The sequence below is a fragment of the Trachinotus anak genome, unplaced genomic scaffold, assembly GCF_046630095.1.
Source record: "Trachinotus anak isolate AG129_WGS33_773 ecotype Australia unplaced genomic scaffold, CSIRO_AGI_Tana_v1 ptg000018l, whole genome shotgun sequence".
Lineage (NCBI taxonomy): Eukaryota > Metazoa > Chordata > Actinopteri > Carangiformes > Carangidae > Trachinotus > Trachinotus anak.
This window is the reverse complement of record NW_027273869.1, coordinates 18,649,232-18,669,066: the sequence shown is the minus strand read 5'-3', so window position 1 is coordinate 18,669,066 and position 19,835 is coordinate 18,649,232. Positions and strand designations below refer to the sequence as shown.

At 42.4% G+C, this 19,835-nt stretch overlaps 1 protein-coding gene across 3 annotated transcripts; it reads right to left on the bottom strand.

The window, feature by feature from the left end:
* Positions 1-1,261: 1,261 nt before the first annotated feature.
* Positions 1,262-19,292, bottom strand: upf2 (UPF2 regulator of nonsense mediated mRNA decay). 3 transcript variants are annotated; one of them, XM_071501839.1, is made up of 21 exons: positions 19,152-19,292; positions 17,502-17,870; positions 16,479-17,258; positions 16,235-16,395; positions 15,908-16,099; positions 15,673-15,822; positions 15,251-15,354; positions 14,967-15,052; positions 14,425-14,533; positions 14,190-14,303; positions 13,984-14,100; positions 13,358-13,747; positions 12,258-12,533; positions 11,670-11,853; positions 8,737-8,885; positions 8,407-8,511; positions 8,009-8,107; positions 7,671-7,844; positions 5,479-5,620; positions 5,246-5,366; positions 1,262-3,468 (listed from the first exon to the last, which is right to left on the bottom strand). In XM_071501839.1, the coding sequence occupies exons 1-21, from the start codon at positions 19,181-19,183 to the stop codon at positions 3,459-3,461; spliced, it is 3,864 nt and encodes a 1,287-aa protein (XP_071357940.1). In that variant the 5' UTR covers positions 19,184-19,292; the 3' UTR covers positions 1,262-3,458. The 3 variants fall into 3 exon arrangements, with proteins under 3 accessions (XP_071357940.1, XP_071357942.1, XP_071357939.1); XM_071501841.1 differs by having other exon boundaries at positions 1,262-3,465; XM_071501838.1 differs by lacking the exon at positions 1,262-3,468 and adding an exon at positions 4,792-5,137.
* Between the last annotated feature and the right edge of the window lie 543 nt (positions 19,293-19,835).

Genomic DNA, 19,835 nt, shown 5'->3' with positions numbered 1-19,835 from the left:
CAAAATACTTCACAAGTCAATATAAAACACACCAAGTATTTTATAAACATAAAAACAGGTGAAACAGTTAAACAGGGGACTGCCTGGTCTCTTCTAGCAGGTTGTGTGACCTCTCCTTCAGTTTTCAACCTTGACAAAAATTTTACTTTAACTTTGGAAGATTTCCTCTTGACTTGATTAACTCTGCTGCTGAAAACTCAAATAGGCTTTAGATAAAGTTTTGAATAGATTTTAGCAGAGGACTGTGGATGTTGTAATGTATCAGTATTTCATCAGAGATTAGCATCTGTTTCTCTGAAGGATAAACACCCAGTGATGTTTGTCCCCATCACTTACGTTGAAATTACAATATGAGGAGATATTTGAACGTCCAGTTTGATCAGGGGGATAATTGATTAAAGTTCAAACAGACTGAAAAACTGTGAACTTTTCCTTTAAATAATCTTTGGAGTTTTTCAACCTCAGTTCTCTCTCTTTTTTTTTTAATCATACGTTTATTTGTGAAGTTTTGTTTTTTTGACCTTCCCCATGTTTCACATTGGACTCATTGTGTTGAACAGCAGCAGCACAGAGGTAAACTGTCCTCACTGTACACTGTTGCATAACACGTCCACACAGAGGGGTTCTTCATGGAGGAGTGCTGCTCGACGACTGCTGCGCTCAGAGTGTGTGTGTGTGTGTGTGTGTGTGTGTGTGTGTTTTCTAGTGCATGATGGTATCTAGAGGATCTGGGTGTGTCTCGGGACGACTGATGTTCTACTTTACCTTAATTTGTCTTAATGGGTGAACTTATATCTTCAGTGGGGCCACACGACAAAATCTGTTCCTGAGTTATGTTTCATAAACTGTCTCACCTGTGGGATGTGTTCAGACAGACAAATCAGAAATCTCACTTTATACAGTATATACAACATATGTGGTATATGATGGGGTCTTTAAACAAATAACAGAAAAATTATAAATTAGCAAAATGAATTTCTAGTCACATTAATAATTTCAGCTCTTCAGTGCTCATTGGTTTCCAGGTGCCTGAGGAGATAATGAAACTAATATGTGTAACAGGGGTCAATAGGAGCCCAACAACAAATGTTTGCCCCCCGGGGCCCCTGTATGATGTTAATCCAGCCATGTTCTACATATGTAGTGTTTAGAGGAAGGAGCAGGCAGGAAATACTTATGTTTGCTGCCTTGTAATTAGACCGCGGCAAACAGGCCGCACCCTCGCAGACACGCAAACGCCACAAACACACGACCGACCTGATTCACAGACATTGTCTTCATTTATTTATTGTCATCATTTCTGTCTGTCATGAGCCGAGACACGAAGCTGGAAGCTGCTACTGTTTTCTTTTGCTTGCAGGAAAAACAACAATAGTTTTTGAATCTAGACACAGACAAACTAGATTAGAGCCACTGTCTGACAGTTTCACTATGAAAGACACAGAGCTGGTGCAGAAAAGGCCCATGCAGCAGAATACAGAGCACATTTATCCATCTACAGGCTCCACAGATAAAATGAATCTAAAATATAGTCACTGTCGTCACTAAGGAAGACTCTCAGGCACACGGTTATCCATTTGTCCAAAAAAAAAAAAAAAAACACGTTACACTACACAAATCCAAATCAAAGCAAGCTGAATATTGTCAAAACTAACTCTTAGGTGCTCCTGGTTTTGGAGGGAAATAAAACAGCGAGCGAGACAGAAGTGACGATTATGTACACACAGGTGTCCATCAGTGAGCAGGTCACATGACGCCGTGATGTTCCAGGTGAGGGAACGACGTCCAGACGGAGAAGCGTGTGATGGTGTGAGACTCCTGTTCCGGCTGATTCAGGGCTGAGGTTTTTGGTTTTTTTTTTTGCAGTAGACAGACAAACACGCTGCAGTGTGATGTGCAGTGCGTTGACCTCTCAGGGCCACCGTACTTGTCTTACTTTACATCAGTTGGAAATGTAGTTCCAGCACCTCTGGTTCTGGGAAACTGTGACGGACATTGATCTTTACACTCTGGTGTTTTATAATATATATCGTAAAAATGCATCAGTTAGCTGATAAATAAATAAACTGCAGATTAATTGATAATCTAAATAATCATCTGTTGCAACCTCCCTCTCCTCCCACGCGTTCCGCCTCTTCTCAAAAAAAAAGACAAATCATTCATCTATTATCAATTATTTTTTCCATCTATTTTCTCTATAATTAGTGACAAATTACACAGTTGAACACAGATAATTACAGACCAGTTGAATAAAGTGTTAACAGACTGTTATGTGCTGGTGAGGAGGTGTATATGACAGCAGAACATTTACTGTTTAGTGTCATAAACCCGTAGAGGCAGTGACATAGAGCTGCAACGAGTAGTTGATTAATCAATAAGTCAATCGACAGGAAAGTAATACATTTTCCTGGACAGAACTATGTAATTTGGGACTGACTGCAGAGAAAATTAGACAGAAACATAATCTGCTACTTTATTTGAGGAGTGATCGAGTGTTTGTCATTTTTTTTAACAAAAACACCAAAAAATGTGAAGATTTGCTGATTTTCTTTTTTTATTTGTCAGTAAAATAAAATTTTGGGGGTTTTTTGACTGTTGGTGGAATCAGAAAAGAAGTTTTAAACATCTCCTTAAGATGTGTGGAATTTTTCTACTCTTCTCTGACATTTCATAGACGATTAATCAAAAAAAAAAAAACCTGCAGATTGATCAATAACGAAACTCTGAATCTAGAACAAAAGGACCAAACCATCAGCCACTTCTCCACCTTCTCAACCACATCATGTGTCTGTGTAGGAGACATCATCGTCTTCCTCTGCATCACTGGGCGAACAGTCTGTGGACGCACCACCAGTGTTAAATCCTCACCGTCCCGTCCTTTGTCTCTGTCGCAGCGCCGCTTCAGAGCAAGCAGACGTGTTCCCGAGTCCAAAAATAAAAATAAAAACTAATGAGGAAAAAAAAAAAAATCTGGATCCTTTAAATCTCGTGTAAATTTTTGCCCACTCGCAGGTTTTTAACTCCAGCTCCTCCAGCTGGTGCGACGGCGGGAGGCGAACCGTTCGTCCGCCCTTCCTGTCCGTCTCGCCGTCAGTCGGCCGGTCAGGTGTTCAGTCGTCTTTGTAGTTGGTCCAGACAGTTGTGTTTTTTTTTTGTCATCTAGGCAACAGACAAAAAAGAAAAGAGAGCCATCTGTCTGACCCTTGACCTCTGACCCCCCCCAGGCTCCCGGTTGTGTCTCTCCCCCTCAGCGGGATAAGAGTGTGTGTTCAGGTCAGGGGGGGTTTGGTCTGTCCCGCCATCATCAGTGGGTGTCTGGAGGACTCGTTCCCTGTTGGAGACCGGTTTCCCATCCGATCTTCTCTCTCTCTCTCTCTCGCTCTCTCTCTCTCTTGCTTGTTCATTTGCTCTCTTGCTCGCTCGTTCGCTCGCTCGCTCAGCCCGGGCCCAGACTCCAATCAGCGTCTCCTGGAGGACAGAGCAGGACATTTACTGTAGAGTAGCTGAGCAACAGGAAACAGCCTGAGGCACGGAGACAGTTTGAGTTTGAGATTTTCATTAAGTCAAACCCTGTTTTTGTCACTGTCTCTCTCACACATTAGTTTTAACTGCTGGTGGTGGAGCTCGCTCTTCCCTACGTGTTCTCCACAGTTACTGTTTGTACTTTTATCTCACTGACAAGTAATTTTCAAGAGAATTTTTGTCAGTGGATGAGTTCTGAATGTGTCAGGGAGGAATGTAACAGCCACAGTGGTGTCTCAGTCCAGCATTTCCTCTCTTTCAGCTCAGTGTTTGGTCTCCACCAGCTCCTGAGCGAAACATCTGGCTCTTTAGCTGCTAAATGCTCCACGTTCTCCAGCTGCTGCAGCTGAAAACGATGCTATGAGAGCGACCCAGAGTAAAGCTGAGTCTGGACAGCTCTGTAGAGCCGAGGGCTTCTCTGTAGGTTCAAAACGCTGCTCACTCTGTTACTCTGTGATTTCACACATTGTTAAAAAATATTGTAACTGCCTCTTTAAGGATTACAACTTTAATGTTATTACTTTCATTATGCATCATCAAAAACTGATGAAAATTAAATCTGCCCACGCATAAAATAATCAGACATGAATATCTGCTTTTGTCTGATAAATGTTTTACCCATTATTGCCATATAACTGCTCCACGACTTGCAGTGTTGCCTACAGTGATGTGACAGTTTATACATTCTCTTGGCATCAAAGTGAAAAAGTACTGAAAACTGGAGCTAAATCCTCAGTCAGATCATGTGATCAGATGTTGACTAATGCATCTGAAAACTCATGTTTACACTGATTGTTTTGATATCATTGATCTCTAGAGCTGCCAGTTTAGCTGCTGTGGTGTTAAAGTTTAAGCTTGTTGCTATTTTACATTTTACTTCCTGTTCACAAATCTCATGAAAAGACAAAAACCAGTAGTGTGTTAATCCGTCGCTAAACACTTTAACTGTGTCTCTCACACCCTCTGCTCCATCCCTAAACTCTCTTTACCTGCTCCTCTTCTCTCTTTACTTTTATTTAAATGTAATACTAATATAAATATAAAAAATATATAATTGATATATAAGATATCAATTGTAAAAGCTCTTACCAAAATAAGAGTCACATCTGTGGCAAAATATGAAAAAATGAGGATAGTGCCAAAGCTAAAATTCAGATTGCATTTGTACATAACAAATGCCTGCAGACTTAAATGCCACAAATACATAAACCATATATGTTGTGTTGTCATTCCACTTTACAGAAGCAAGAAAGACACACAAAGCTGCTGTTAATGTTAAAGTATAAACTTCAAATAAACTTTATTTCCACATGTTTCCAGAGCTTTTAAAGAAAAATAAATTATCTCACTTGAACCTGAAAATCAGAATCAATTTAAAGTGCAAATATAAACAGGAAGTCCTCCACAGAGCCTTTCCTCTGTGGTTGTTTTTAAACTAAGTTGCTGAAGCTCGGCCTCTGGTGATAACGGACACACAGTCTGTGCGGCTGCTCTACTCTACTCCGTGACATATCTCTGGTTTCTCTCCTGCTTGTCTTTCCTGTCTTGTCTCTCTTGTCTGTCTCGCTTCTCACGCCTTTCATCTCTTGCCTTTTTCACTCTGTTCAAAGGGATACTGATGAGGGAGGAGGGGGGGTCAGTACAGTATAAGATAATGAGCCCTAACCCAACACATTGTGCAGTTTGAGTGTCGCAGCGTCAGTGATCTGGGCTCACGTCTCACCTTCCTCCGGTCTTGAAGATGAGGTCGGCGTTGGGGGCCCCTTTCGGATGCTGGTAACGAGGCCGACGCTCCCGGTTGGTGTTGGCTGGAGCGGGACGCTGGGCGAGGGACTGCATCATCTCTGTAGAACACACACACACACAACACAAATAGGTGAGTGATTTAAAAATACATGACTGTACAGGTTCTTTTCTTTTCTTCATGCATCAGCAGCCACGGTCGCCGTGCCGTACCCTGGTAGTCCTCCTGCTCCTGTCTCTCGTTGATGTCCAGGGTGAGCTTCTTCATCCTCATGCGCTCCTCCTGCTCCGCCTGCTGCTGGTTGAAGTGGTTCGCCGCCAGGTGTGATGACAGGGGCACGTTCAGGATCTTATACTGTTGACGAGAAACACACACGTCGAAGTTGATGAGCGAGAACCAGACATGGAAATCTATCTTTATACTATATGGGACCTTTAAGATTATTATATCAAAATGCTTTTGTGTGTGTGTGCAGTAATTAAAACACAGAAAACCTCGGGTGTTGTCAAACTTTGAGGCTGCAACCAGCAATTATTTTCACTATTAGTATGTCTGATAATTATCTTCTTTTGTATAAAATGTCAGAAAAGGTCCTTCATTATTCCCTGATTATTCTAATATCTTTGTTTTATCTGCCTGATTGTCTAAAACCTCAAAAATGACAAGTTTACTGTCACAGAAAACTAAAACATTCACATTTGACAGGCTGGTACCAGAGAATTTGTGGCTTTTTTCTTACAAAATGACTCCTGGGGAAATAATCATGACTGTCTGTCATTAAAGTGGGGCTCAATAGGGACCCAACAAGAAATGATTGCTCCAGGGCCCCCCTGGGAGGTTAATCCAGCCATGGGTCCATGAACATCCCACATGGAGGAAGTACGGACAGTCACCAAACACACAAACACACACACTCACAGAGGATGCTTTGATTCTCTGCTGCAGTAAATCAGCTGAGGCTGTGTGTGTTTACAGAGAGAGCAAAGTCATTTCCCATCCACACACCTCACCAACACACCTACAAAGATATTCTGTGTTCCCTCCAAACTTCATATGAAGAGTGATTTTTTTTTTTTTGGCCTGTATATCTGGCAGCTGAGTGAAGCCGTGTGCACTGAACGCTCCATTAAAGCTCGGAGTCCAGCAGAAAGCTGGACACACCCTGCAGCACAACAACCAGCCTCTGCCCTCAAACCACACATTCCACCGCTGCAGTCTGCACACACACACACACACACACACACACGTTTGCTCTTCTATGCTTGTGAGGACCCTCACTAACAGAATACATTCCCCTAACCCAGACCTCAACTAATCAAAAGTAAATACCAAACCCCAACTCTTCCTCCAACCCTGACCTGATACTAACCTGAAAAACAATATTTTAATAATAATAACGATGATGATGCAGCTCCTCTCAACTTTACAAAGCTTTACAGTGAGTTTCAGCTCAGTGTTTATCTGTCTGAACACAACTTTACTCTGGTTCACTCTCGCTGCTTTCATAGCATCGTTTACAGATAAACAGCTGTAAAAACCCTCTGTCCTCTACCTGCTGAGCAGCAAACAGCAGACAGACTCAGTCAGAGCAGCTGGTGAACAGAGAGTAGCATTTAGCAGCTAAAGAGCAAGATGTTTCCCTCAGGAGCTGGTGGAGACCAAACACAGAGCTAAAAGAGAGTAAACACTGGACTGAGATTCATCAGGTGACACGGACACCACAACACATAAATGATAAAGCTGATCTGTAGCTGTTGCAAACAAATTCACAAACATCAACTCAAAAGTTGATGGTATGTCAGTGTCATGTTCCCCAAGTCACTAAAAAAATTACTTATCACCATTAAAACCTTTGAACAAGCCCAAAGAAGTTGTAAGGACCCGCCTCACAGTCCAGACCTGTCCTCGTTACGATGGTCCTCACAAAAGCTCAACACACAAACACACAAACACACACACACACACACACACACACACACACACACAGCTAAGTCCAGAGTCAATATTATTCCTGGGCTCAGTGAGGCTGAGCTGAGTGTGAGTGAATTTCAGAAACAGTGAACTTGCACCATTCCTCTCCTCAGGTCTGTTTGCTCTCAGATTCTCAGTCCTGTTGCTGTGTTGTTTGTGACCCAACGACACCTCTGGGGCCCTTAGGTCCTCTTTAGGGTGAAACTAAAGGGCGATCAAGCCTTTGTTTGTGCAGATCTCCACCTCACAAAACAACCAACGGCTGCATTAGTTAGAGAAAGAAAGATGGAGCTGCTGCTCTGCACTACAGGAAAATATATCAGCCCCTGGTGGTAAAGATCTGTGGCTCCTTCAGTACATAAAGCCTTAAGAAACATTTCCATAAAAGTAACCTCCATCTGAACGCTGCTGACTGTTCCTCCCTGTGTTTTACCTGCTGCTTGTTGCCCTTGCGTGTCAGCATGACGAACTGCATGGTGTCGGAGATGTCCGAGTCTCCCTCCCCGATGCACGTCTGTCCGGAGCCCCCCTTCTTCAGCTGACTCTTCAGCTGCAGAGGAATGGCCACGTCCAGCTGGTGCACCTTCACCGTCTCACCACTGCGTTGCTGCAGGGACACAAACGCACAAGTCAGGGGGAGTTTGAACCTTTAACCATGAGAAGAGGAGTCAGTCTGTTTGGATCACAGCAAAGCGGCTGCAGAGGGGAAGATGGCTTCACTGTTCACCGGATTCACATTTGAGCCGACAGCTGAGCAGCAGGACGTCATACCTGCAGATTCTCCAGCATCATCTTATCCAGAGCCTGAATGAAGTCCTCATCCTCAGCACAGGCCACGTGCTTCAGTCCACCGCCACGGATGGTCACCTCCTGCAGACGAACACGAGCAGATGAGAAACAATGAATAAAAATGATGAAATAAAAGCTTCTCATGAAACCAGTGTTTGCTTAAAGCTACATTCAAAATAGTCTCTTGCTGCCACAACCAAGTTTAGGATGTTAATGACACTGTGCTGTAAACTCTGGTCTGTGTCTCTAAATCTAAGTGTCAACATTCACATCACATCCTGTAATCCTGACGGTGATTACAGCTTATGTTGTTAAAGACAGATTCATCACTGAATCTCTTCTCTGCAGCTCCTCATATCAACAGATGTGTTTGATCTTACATTGTTCTCCTCATCAGTCTCGTTTTCTTTATTGGAGTCAGTCAGGTAGTCGGTGTTCTCTTCTTCCTCTTCCTCCCTCTCCTCCTCTTCGTTCTCAGACCCATCCTGAGAGAAAAAAAAACAGCTGATTAATCAGATGTATGTATGTAGTTTGATATTTTTGATTGTCTTTTCTTTTTTTTGCGCAGCTCATTGAGTTGACCTTTCACGCTACACTTCTCCAGCCAAACAAGAACATCGAGGAAGAACATTATTTACACACTTTATCAGTTGTCAACTCATTGTGTCACTGCACCAACACAACAGTGGCAGAGAAACAAAAAGACTCACATCCTCTTCCTGTTCGTTCATTTCACTCTCGTTGCCCGACTGCTCCTCGGTCTCAGCACCTCCCTCTTCATCGTCGCCGTCGTCATCGTCTTCCTCGTCCAGTCCCTCCCCTTCGCTCATGGCGCTGGAGCGGCCGTCCTTCTCCAGACCTTTGTGAAAACACAGGGTACGACATGTGAACACACAAGATGAGGAAGCTGAAACTCACGTAGACACACAATACTCTAAAGAAAAAGATCACAGTTAGATTACACACAGGTGGTTGTGACAGATTTAATCAGAAATACCTCTGGCCCCGCCCGACCAGGAAGAGCAGCTTCACTCTAACAAGAGCTTCAGTTATAGAAATATTCAAGAAGAAATAATTGTTTAATTAGTCAACCTGGATAATAAGTGCAGCTAATTACAGAAGCTAATCATGCAGCAGTGGTGACGGTGAGAAAATGAAGTCAGGCCTGAAGCTGAAGATCAGGTCTGGTGTGACTCAGGGACGGAGGAATGTTTGATTCCGGTTCAAATATGAACAGTGAAACAATGGCACCACTGTGAAACTTAGGGGGCCTCTAATCCTCATCAATCACTCTCTCCTCTACACACACACACACACACACACACACACACACACACACACACACACAAGTTCAAACGTTCAGACACACAAACAACAGTGGTGGAAAGTGCATTTCCTAAGTGCATTTATTCCAGCAGTGCACTTAAATACAGTTTTGAGCTTCTTGTACTTTATGCTGCTTTATACTTTATTTATTCATCAGCTGTAATTACTGATCACTTTGCAGAGTGAGATTTTCACATTAAAAAATATGATAAGCTGATAAAATACAATGTGTTGTTAAAGATTAATCCACCGGTTCCTGGCTTGTGATCTACAGGAAGAAATCAGTGTCTGCTTGAGCTGTTTGCAGTTTAAAATTCTCAGATGTTTTAATATAAATTTGGCAAAAAAGCCTCAGTAAGTAAGTAGTAAGTAAGTAAAACTCTCAACAGAAAACAAAAAGACCCTCAGATTTATCTTGCGACCCTTTGGAGGGGCAGGACCTCAAGGTTGGGAACCACTGGATGAAACTGAATAACTTTATATGACGGATTTAAAACTAGATCCACCTGGAGCAGCCTTTACTTTTGATACTTTCAGTACATGTTCCTAATGATACTTTCGCTTAAATAGGACTTTGAATGAAGGTATTGCAGCATTTTTACACAGCATGTTGTGCTGCTAATTGCACTTCAGTAAAGGATCCGAGTACTTCTCCCGCCACTGATAATCAGTGCCGCAGCCTGCAGTCTGTCCCACATTGTCACTCTGACAGAGGGTGGAGCTAATGTTTACATTTTTCTCTGCAAATTCCAAGTCAACACCTTGAAACTGTTAAACAAAGCCAGTGTTGCTGTGCTGCTATCAGGCTGAGCTGAGGCGGCTGCACAGTGAGATAAACCTGCCACACAAACGTTTCCTTCTTCCTCCTCTCTGTCCCCTTCACTCTGCTCTTATTGTCTCTGCATTCCTGGAGATTGATTTTACACCCGGCAGCAGAGTTAAACACGATTTGAGGACAGGTTCGCAATTTTTATAAATATATCTTTACACAAAACTCACAAAGCACCTTGTCACATTGTTGGTCTCGTGTCTGTAAAAGTGTCGGTAATCTTAGTAGGACAACGTGAATGACACTTTACAGACAGTACATGAGCAAACAGGAATTTAACAACAGTTCCAACTTAAAAACTTGTAATTCTTTCAGTGCTTGGACGTTGTAAAACAAAGCAGTGAAAATGTGAAGCTTCTTCTGTAATTTGTAGATGTTTATTCATGATGGACAGCAGAGATGATGATCTCCTCCAGAAGTGTAAGTCACAGTGATTGATATCAACATGGGTTTCATGTCTGTGCTCAGATCTGATTTTAGTTATGAGAAAGAAAGTGATTTCTTAAACTCTTAAACTTATTTGGTATTAGTCTAAAGCAGTATAGCAAGTAAACTGAGCTTCCTTCACGTTTCCTCTGCTTTCGGTTCAGTCCTGAAAGTTCAAGTGTTATCATTAAAATAAAAAGTGCTCGTCAGATGTGGGCTGCCAACATTTGAGATTCTCAATTGGACCACGAGTATGAAAATGTTGGGAACCACTGGTATAAAGTAACAACAGGTAACTTAAAGAATATTAAACTTTACAGCCCCAGTTAACAGCCACTTATCAACTTTGGAACAGCTGGAAACATGAGCAGGTACAGTAGATAACAGTGACTGACTCCTTAATAAGAGCAGGAACTAGGGCTGCAACTAACAATTAATCCTTTGCTCTGTGAAATGTCAGAAAATAAGTTTCCAGAGTCCAAGGTGGCCAAGAGCTCAACACTCAAAGATCTCCAAAACTGAAAATCCTCACATGATAAACTGGAAGCAGAGAATATCTGTTATGTTTGGATAACAGAAGACTCGAGTGATTAATAATGAAAACAGCTGATTACATTTTTGTCATTCAACTAATTGTTTCAGTGAAACACACAGGTGCATGTCACTGAACAAAACATAAATATCAATAACATTTTTGGTGGAGACCAATCTATTCAGGTGAATCACCTACAATAAACTCTATGCACAGAGAAACTCTGCGACAGACGTCATTCATTTTTAATTCACAATTATCATTCCTAAAACCTCTGTATTGTCTGAGTGAGTGTATGTGTGAGGTATGTGTGTGCTCAGCAGAGTTAAACCTGTCTGACAGATGAAGCAGAGTGAGGAGTGATGCAGCACCTTCGGCCTCCTACACACCGGGGAATGCTGCTCAGCCGGGATGACAGAGAGCGGATCGACCGGAGAGACCGGCTGCTGCACGCTCACATCCTTCACACACGCAGTCATTACATGGCGGATATAGACACTTTGGGTACAAGCACACTGTGTCACACTTACCTAGCTTGAAGAGCACCTCCCTCTCCAGGTCGGTGACCTGTTTGGTGGCCTCCTCCAGGGAGCAGCTGAGCCTCATCTTGGGCCTGAGCAGCTCCAGGGTGTCGCTGATCATGTAGTCGATGTCGATGGGGAACGGGTGGTCCTTGGTCCAGACATCGATGCTCTTCTTCCACCAGATGTACCGCTGCAGACACACACCACATCATTTCATTCATTCAGCCTTAATCTGACACTAGCGCTGCAACGATTGGTCGATTAATCGATCCACCAAAAATTAATTAGCAATTAATTTGATAATCAAATAATCATCAGGTCGTTTTCTAAGCAAAATTATTTGCTCTATCCATCTTTTCAGATATGAGGATCTCATCATGTTTTTCTTGTGCTTGATAATAAATTAAATACCTTTAGGTCAGACAAAAACAATAATCAACTAATTAAGAAAATAATCAACAGGGTAACTGATAATGAAAATAATAATTGTTAGTTGCAGCTCTAACAGAGTCAAACACAAAAAAACCAACATCATTCACATATATGCACAATAACACTGGACTGAGCCTGGAGGTGTATTAAGAGCCAACATGCCTGGAAGTAGATGAGAAAACAGTCCAGCTTCCTCTTGCTGGAGCCGCGGTCAAAGTACTGGCCACATGTATCAAGCAAGGTGCAGACCAGGCGGAGGCGGAACAGGTGCTCCGGAGGGTCCAAAGGGCTGGGGCTGCCGTCCTGATTGACCCCGAAGGAGATGAAGGAGAAGAGGGTGCGGAAAATGACGGCCGACTCCACCATGCGGTAGTTGTAGAGCTCGCCCAAGAACTTGGCGCTGCTGATCCGCCGCTGGTTGAACTTGGGCTGGTTGACCTGGGGATGGACAGCAGTGGAAGATGTATTCAGAGCCGATACTTAAAGGTTCCATATTGTATAAAGTGATTTATTTTTTTATTATAAAGCAGGTCTAGGTTCTATATTAATACTGTGAAAGTATCAAAGCCTCAGTCCACAGAGAAATGCACACAGCCTGTATTCACAAACTGAGCCTTAAAACCAGCCGTCAGGACTTCTGTAACTTTGTGATGTCACAACAAAGCAGTCACCACTCTAAGCCATGCACGAAGCCCCGCCCACCTGTACCCACCATCCACCCGAGTGTTTACCTGAAATCCGTTAGATTTTAATTCTATAACTCAGAAAACAGTCAGCCAATCAGAAGAGAGCCTCAGAGCCTCCCCTCTCTAAGGTACAAAAGTGTATTTACAGTAATAAAAGTAAAAGTATTAGTTATACAGCAGAATGGCTCAATCAGATTTCTATAATTCTGACCTTTACAGGGTTATATTGAGAAAGTTGCAGTCACAGTTTCTAATATTTTGTATGTTGCCACTCTGGTGTCTGAGCCTGAGTTGTAGATTTGAAGTGTTGTGAAAACATGACTTCAGCTCGTATGGAGCCAGACAGCATTCTCACGTGTCCTGCAACATGTAGCAATGCTACTCATACTACTGTTTGTATGTAAACATGGCTTCCCCATCAACCGGCCGTCGAAACTGTCAGTCAAGATTAGCACCTGGTTCTGTTTGTCTTTCACTGTACATTACCTCACCACTCTGGACTCCTCAACAATACATAAATAAACCCATTTATCTCTTGTCAGTCAGTGACACGTGAGTATGACATCATAGTATTACCTCCATGCCCAGCCGGATGTCCTCCAGCACTCCGTCCACCACATGGATGCCCACGTCCTCCTGGTAGGCCACCAGACCGGCCAGCAGGTTGGCCACACAGTGGATGCTGTTGTACTTGACATTCCAGATATTGACCATGCAGCAGATCAGGTAGCTCTTGACCTCAGGGTCCTGCCACGGCAGTTTGCGCATCTGCCTCAGCACCTTCTCAGTGGTGACCTTGGACAGGTCCTTGTAGAGCAGCTTGCGGATGTACTCCTGCAGCGGCGGTCGCTTCTTTTTCACCGTCTTCTCCATGGGTGGGGGGTTGCAGTAGTAGTAGGCGTTCTCCACCATTGTCACATAGCGGGCGTCCAGATGCTGTGCCTGCTTTTTACGCATCATTTGCTCCTGAAACGCAGAAACAGGATTGGAAAAAATGTCAGCTGTTTACATTGAGACTATAATGCAAAACAAAAATCTTAGTATGTTCAATTTCTTTATTGGTACAGTTTAACTGATACTGGATTTCTGAGGCCAATGCACAGCCACACTTGAAGGCAGAGTGAAAAAGATTTGTATTGTATTATTAATCCAGCTGATCTGAGGATGTGAGGTTGATGATGATGATGATGATGAGTACGAACCAGCAAGACGCTGGTACGCAGGTGAGAGTCGGGGGATCTGAACAGGAAGCGGCCACAGGTCTCCAGCAGTGTGCACGCCATCTCTATGTGGTGATGGGTGAAATCAGACAGCAGCATCTGTTGGACCACACACACACACAGTTCAGTTGAAACACCCACATTGATCAGACAAAGCCTCAGATCTCAGATAACGTTTCTTCACACACCTTGAGACAATGCAGCGTGTCAGTTTTTGAGAACATCTTGAACTTGGCCAGTTCCCCGATAAATCTGACCGTTTTATTTTTGGTCTCGATGTTTATCTGGTCCTTCTTCCGAATCTAAAAGTACAAACATTAATACAATAAAGTTTTGATTTAAAAAATCAACCCTGTCATTTATAATATTGTGACAGAAAAATGATTAGATAGAAAAAGTATGAGACAAGAATTGTGGACCTACGTGAAACCTGAAGTCTCCCTTCAGCATGGAGCAGAGGTCCTCAGCCACATCTGACATGCAGGGGTGAAGAGTTGCCACCAAGCGAGAGTAGAAGGGCAGCAGATCCAACCTGAGAGCGGAGGAAGAGTCAGTGCTCCACTCATCTCAGACTATTAATCAATACCACAGCACCACCTGCTGGTGTTTGAAGGTAACTTTGTATTTTTCTTCTCAATGAATCCAATGAAAAGACCCAAACCATCATAACATACATTCATCCTACAAAGTGTTGTCTCTATATTTGAAGCCTGATATATCTTATTCCTCTGTACCAAATACTCACTAGAGGACCCAATGTGTATTCATCCACTGCTGAAAATAGTCCCCAGCAAGTTGACTATTTCCTCCCATTTGTTAGAAGGTAGTGTCCAGCTGTTTTAGGAAATTACTGAGGCCTTCTTTTTTTTTTTTTTTTAATTTGTGAAGTGTTTTTAAAGATTTACATCCACAGCAGGAGACACCTGGTCAGCGTTTAAATTTAGATATAGTTTGCACAGCTTTACCTCTGCCTGGGGACAGTGAAGAGAGCTCGCACAAGCTTCCTCCTGTTAGACTTGGTGTTCATGTTCATGCAGAAGTCCATGGCAGCCTGCAGGAACCAACAAAGTGTTTACAGGTGTAAAGATTATCCAGCCATTGCTCATTTGTTACACTGTATTATATGTAAGAGCTGAGGTCAGGTGGAAACATGGATAAAATACTTTAATAATATAATTTTAGTAATTTGTTAATATCAAGTCATCTGGACACAAAAGAAGACATTTCTCCTCACAAATGTTCTCATCACCTTGTCTATGAGGTCTCTGTTGACACAGTTGGGCAGCTGCTGGATGAAGGCGTCCACGATTAGCTTCAAGTGGGACCCTGTGTTGGCCTCCTCATCTTCTTGTTCTACACATACAAAAATAAAAACTTGTGAAAATCCACTTTTTTCTCTTGTAAAACTCTTTTTGTTACTGAAGCTTTCGAAAAATTATGACCATCGTAAGTGCAACGGATCCTGACCCAGCTTCTCTTCTAATGAATCTCCTGATGCATTCCCTGATTGATTAAAAAATTCTGCTGTACATTTTATAACATCCAACAGTGCACATGCAGACAAGTCATTAAACTGCGACTCTCATGTGTTTTCCTCCTAAATGTTTTCAAGTTGAAAATAAAAGGATGATATTTACATACAGGAGTCTTTCCTGAAAGGGGCTTGTTTACCTTGCTCATCCAGCAGTTTCTTGGCCAGTTCTTCATTTTCCACTTCATCTGCTCCCTCCAGTTCCAGAGGTTCATCCGTGATGTCCAGAGCCTCCAGCTCCAGCTCCAGCTCCTCTGTGGTGCTTGCCGTGTCCTTCCCTTCTTTCCCATCTGACCAAGCCAGAAACAGCAGCACGGTCAGAATAACACTGAGCCAATTTCTTTCTTTATCTGTCATTGGATTCATTAAATATACCTTTGGCGTCATCCTTGTCTTTGCCCTGGCCGCTCTTCTCATTGTCCTTGAAGAGGATGGCAGGGACGAAGGCCTTCAAGTCCACCAAGTTTTCATAGAAGTTACGAGCGTCTTCATCTTCCCAAATCCCTCCTTCCAGGTCATACTCTCCAGGTTTACCAGGGGTGAAAATATCAATGCCAGGACCGTGCTCTGAGAGAGGGAAGAGAAAATATGTTGCATACATGTTCACCACAGAGTCACTATTTGATTTAATTTAAAATAAAAACAAACATCTTATGTCCTTAAAAGAGAACATTTCATTTAACTATAATTCTGGAAACACACCCTCCTGCACGGTCTTGTCCTGAGGCAGCTCTGGCATGTTTTCATCCAGCAGATCAGCCAGGGACTGAGTGTTCGCCAGCAGCTTCTGGTAAGAAGTGGCAAACTCTTCATACTGCTTGTGCCTGTCCTCACTCAGCTCTCCTTTGGAATGGAGGATTCGCCTAAAGAGGAGACAGGTCGTATCATAGTGAGCAATAAAACATGACCAAGGAGCCGGTTACCTGCGGACAGAGGGAGTACTCACCTGTTCTGCCTCTCAATGTTCTGCAGCTCCCGGTGGTCCTTCTTCAGGTGTTTGGTGAGTGATGTGAAGTACTCCCGTAGAAGGTTCTGGAAGGGCTGCTGTTTCTCTGTGCTGATAATCTCACTTGGAGGGAAGGACAAGCCAAACTTCTCAGCAGCCAGTTTCACCTTACGGGGCACCAGACCAGCAATGTCGTCCCCACAGTGCTTACAGAAGCTGATTACCACTGAAACGTGAGTGTGCGTCTCCCGGTCGGTCCCTATAATGTTCTTCAGCTGCTCATAAATCAGCGAGAGGCCCTCTTTGTCTGTGAAGAGGCCGACGATGGTGAGTTCTGCAATGAAGCGCAGATCTGTGCGCAGCTTGCTCACATTGGGAGCCTTGTCCTCCTTCCTCGCTTCAAAGTGCTTCTTCCACGCTTGTAACAGTAATGGAGCGAACTCTCCATAGCGCTGGTGGAAGAGGGAGCACAGGTGCACAGTGCAGCCCACATCAGAGATCTTCAGCTTGGCCTCCACGACGGAGCTCACGGCCTCGCCGATGTACTTGCTGAGGTTCAGTGAGGCGAAGTCATTGGAGAGTGAATCTCGCTGCTGTTCAGTGAGTGTACGCAGCTTCTTGACAAAGGCAGTGTTCTTTTTAAGGCTGGAGTCCAGTCGGCTGAAGAAGGCCTCTTCAGGCCGACCCTCTTGGGCGTTCTGGTTCTTGCTGCGGAGTTCCTTCCTGCCGTGATGACGCTCCCAGGCCTCCTGGTGCAGCTGATGCCCCTCCTCCTTTTCCCTGCAGAAATTAGGTAAAAGGAGAAAGATACAGGATGAGAGCAAAGCAAAAGCAAAACTATCACTGGATTACTTTCATACCAAAAAAAAAAAAAGTTTCACAGGACAGATCTGAAGTCAGTCAGGAATGTCTCTTTTCTACCATTTCTAAGCAGATTTATGGGCATTGAGCCGCATGTATCAATTATGCTTTTATCGATTAGTTTTTACAAAGGTGACAACAGCAAAGTTCCCCATCACTTACTTCAGGAGAGCTGCCTCCTCCTCACGTTGCCTTTTGGCTTCCTCCTCTTGAAGTTTCCTCTCCTGCTCCTCCTGCTGCCTCTTCTCCTCCTCCTCTTTCTTCTTCTGTTCCTCCTCCGCTTTCTGTTTTTCCTCCTCCTTCTTTCTTCGCTCCTTTTCCTCTTTCTTCTTCTTTTCCTCCTCTAGGCGCTTTCTCTTCTCCTCCTTGCCGCCGTCTTTTTTACCACTCATTTTGGCCTCATCTTTTGCTTTGTCCCGAGCAGATGCTGGTCTTCTCTCACCATCTCTGTCCTTCTCTTTTTCTTTGTTACTGAAGGAGCAAACGTCTTTCTCATCCATGTTTACTGAGCGCTTGCGTTCAGCAGGCATACTGAGGAGTGACAAGAAGAAAAGGTTGTTTAACAACACTGCTGTGTTGAAGCTATGTCCAGAGTCCTAAAACACTCTCCTAACCATCTGTGTGAGTAAATATTCAGTTCGGTATTTATTCAGTTACAGCACTACATTAAATTAGATTATTTTATTGAAAATGATGTACTTTTTGATGAATCAGGGGGAAAAAAAGACCCGTTGTGCCAACATGAGAGCTGGTGTATTCTCTTATCGAAATGCACATGTTCGCTGCTTGGAAAGATGAAAGTTGACTTTGACCAGTGTGTTTGTGAAAGGAAACTGAATATGAATATTGTTTTGTTGTTTTATTGTTCTTGGTGCTGGGAGCGTGGTTTTTGTTTAATGATAAAGGAAGTGATTGAGGTGATGGGTATGCATGATTCTCAAGGACTTCACAAGAAATGGTTGTTTGAAAAAAAAATTTTTTGAATTGGCATCTTATTTAAGGAATGAATGAGAGCTCAGGAAGACAACCTTGTATCAATGGTCGATAGATCATCAATGAGTGGGTTAATTCATACAACTGTTTTTGCTTTACTATTCTTGAAACTTTTCTTTAGCTTGATGGAAGCTGCTCTATTAGTAATGCTTAATGTAAGGGTGTTATATATCCACATGACACCATAATAAAATCAATTCTTCCACTATTATTATTTTATTGTTATTTGTCGATGGCTAATTGGACAAAATCAGAAAAAATAAAGCAACAGGCTCGTTTAAAATAACGTTTTTGTCACTGGGTAAATGCCGCAAGATGCTTGTAACACGTCTGAAGAAAAAATGAGGGGAAATGGTGGATAAAATAAAGCACAAAATAAATCAATTAACCATATATCCTACTGTTAACATTCGTCTGACACACACCCACGCAGTCCCCGCTCATTAGCCGCATAGCTCAGCTGCCTTGTTAAGCACCGTAACCTCAGCGCTCTTCTGTGCAAGTGATATGAGTAAAGTTTAATCTTAGCTTTAGGAGAAGGTAATCCGTTTTATAATACTGCAAAGATGCAGTAACATCTCAAACGTTAACACACATTCATAACAAAAATACAGTTAGCATTGACAGAGCTAACGCCTTTAGCTAGGCCACTTGAATGGACGCGCTAAACCAATGTAAACAAACGTTTTAGCAGCGTTAAACTGACAGTTAGTGTGCATTAAATCGTTATAGCGTAAAGTTAAAATCATATACACTATCATTCCCTGCTTGGCAACTCTCATTTCCGTGTAAATGTTCCAGTAAAATGAAAATATTTACCTGCTAACTGTAGCAAAACAAACATCGGTCATTAGCGTTGGTTTCCGTGTGAAACGCAGGACCCCGTCATGATGGTGCCGCAAATAATGCCTTACTGAAAATATATTTTATGAAGTTGTAATTTTAACATAATTTGACGTATTTGTATTCGATATTTTAATATTGTCATACTATAATGTAACCAGTAAATAACGGTATATTCTGGGTACATTCATATTGCGTCACATCGACAGGCAATGCATACGGCAGCTATTCATGTACCACTGTTTTTAGTTCATTTAAAAACAAATAAAAATAAAATGAAAAGCTATAAATAAAATATTTTTAAATTTAAATCACAGTTGAATTAAAACAATTTGAAATTAAATAAAATAATTAAGAAAATTTGTTTTTATTTATTTACTTTTATTTTTTATTCTTATATTATTATATTTATTTTTCTCTATTATAAAGCTGCATTAATCAATTTATTTGGCCACTTGTCAGCCCAAAGCAACAAGCTGTTAACACAAAAATTTTCTTATATTTATATTCAAACTTGTTATTGCGCTATTGGTGTATTGTATTGTGTATAACATATCCTTATCTATATATAGATGTTATATTTCTATGTTCATATTATATGAATATTACATTGTTATAGATATTATAGGGGCATTAATAAAGGGCATTTTTCTGTATTCT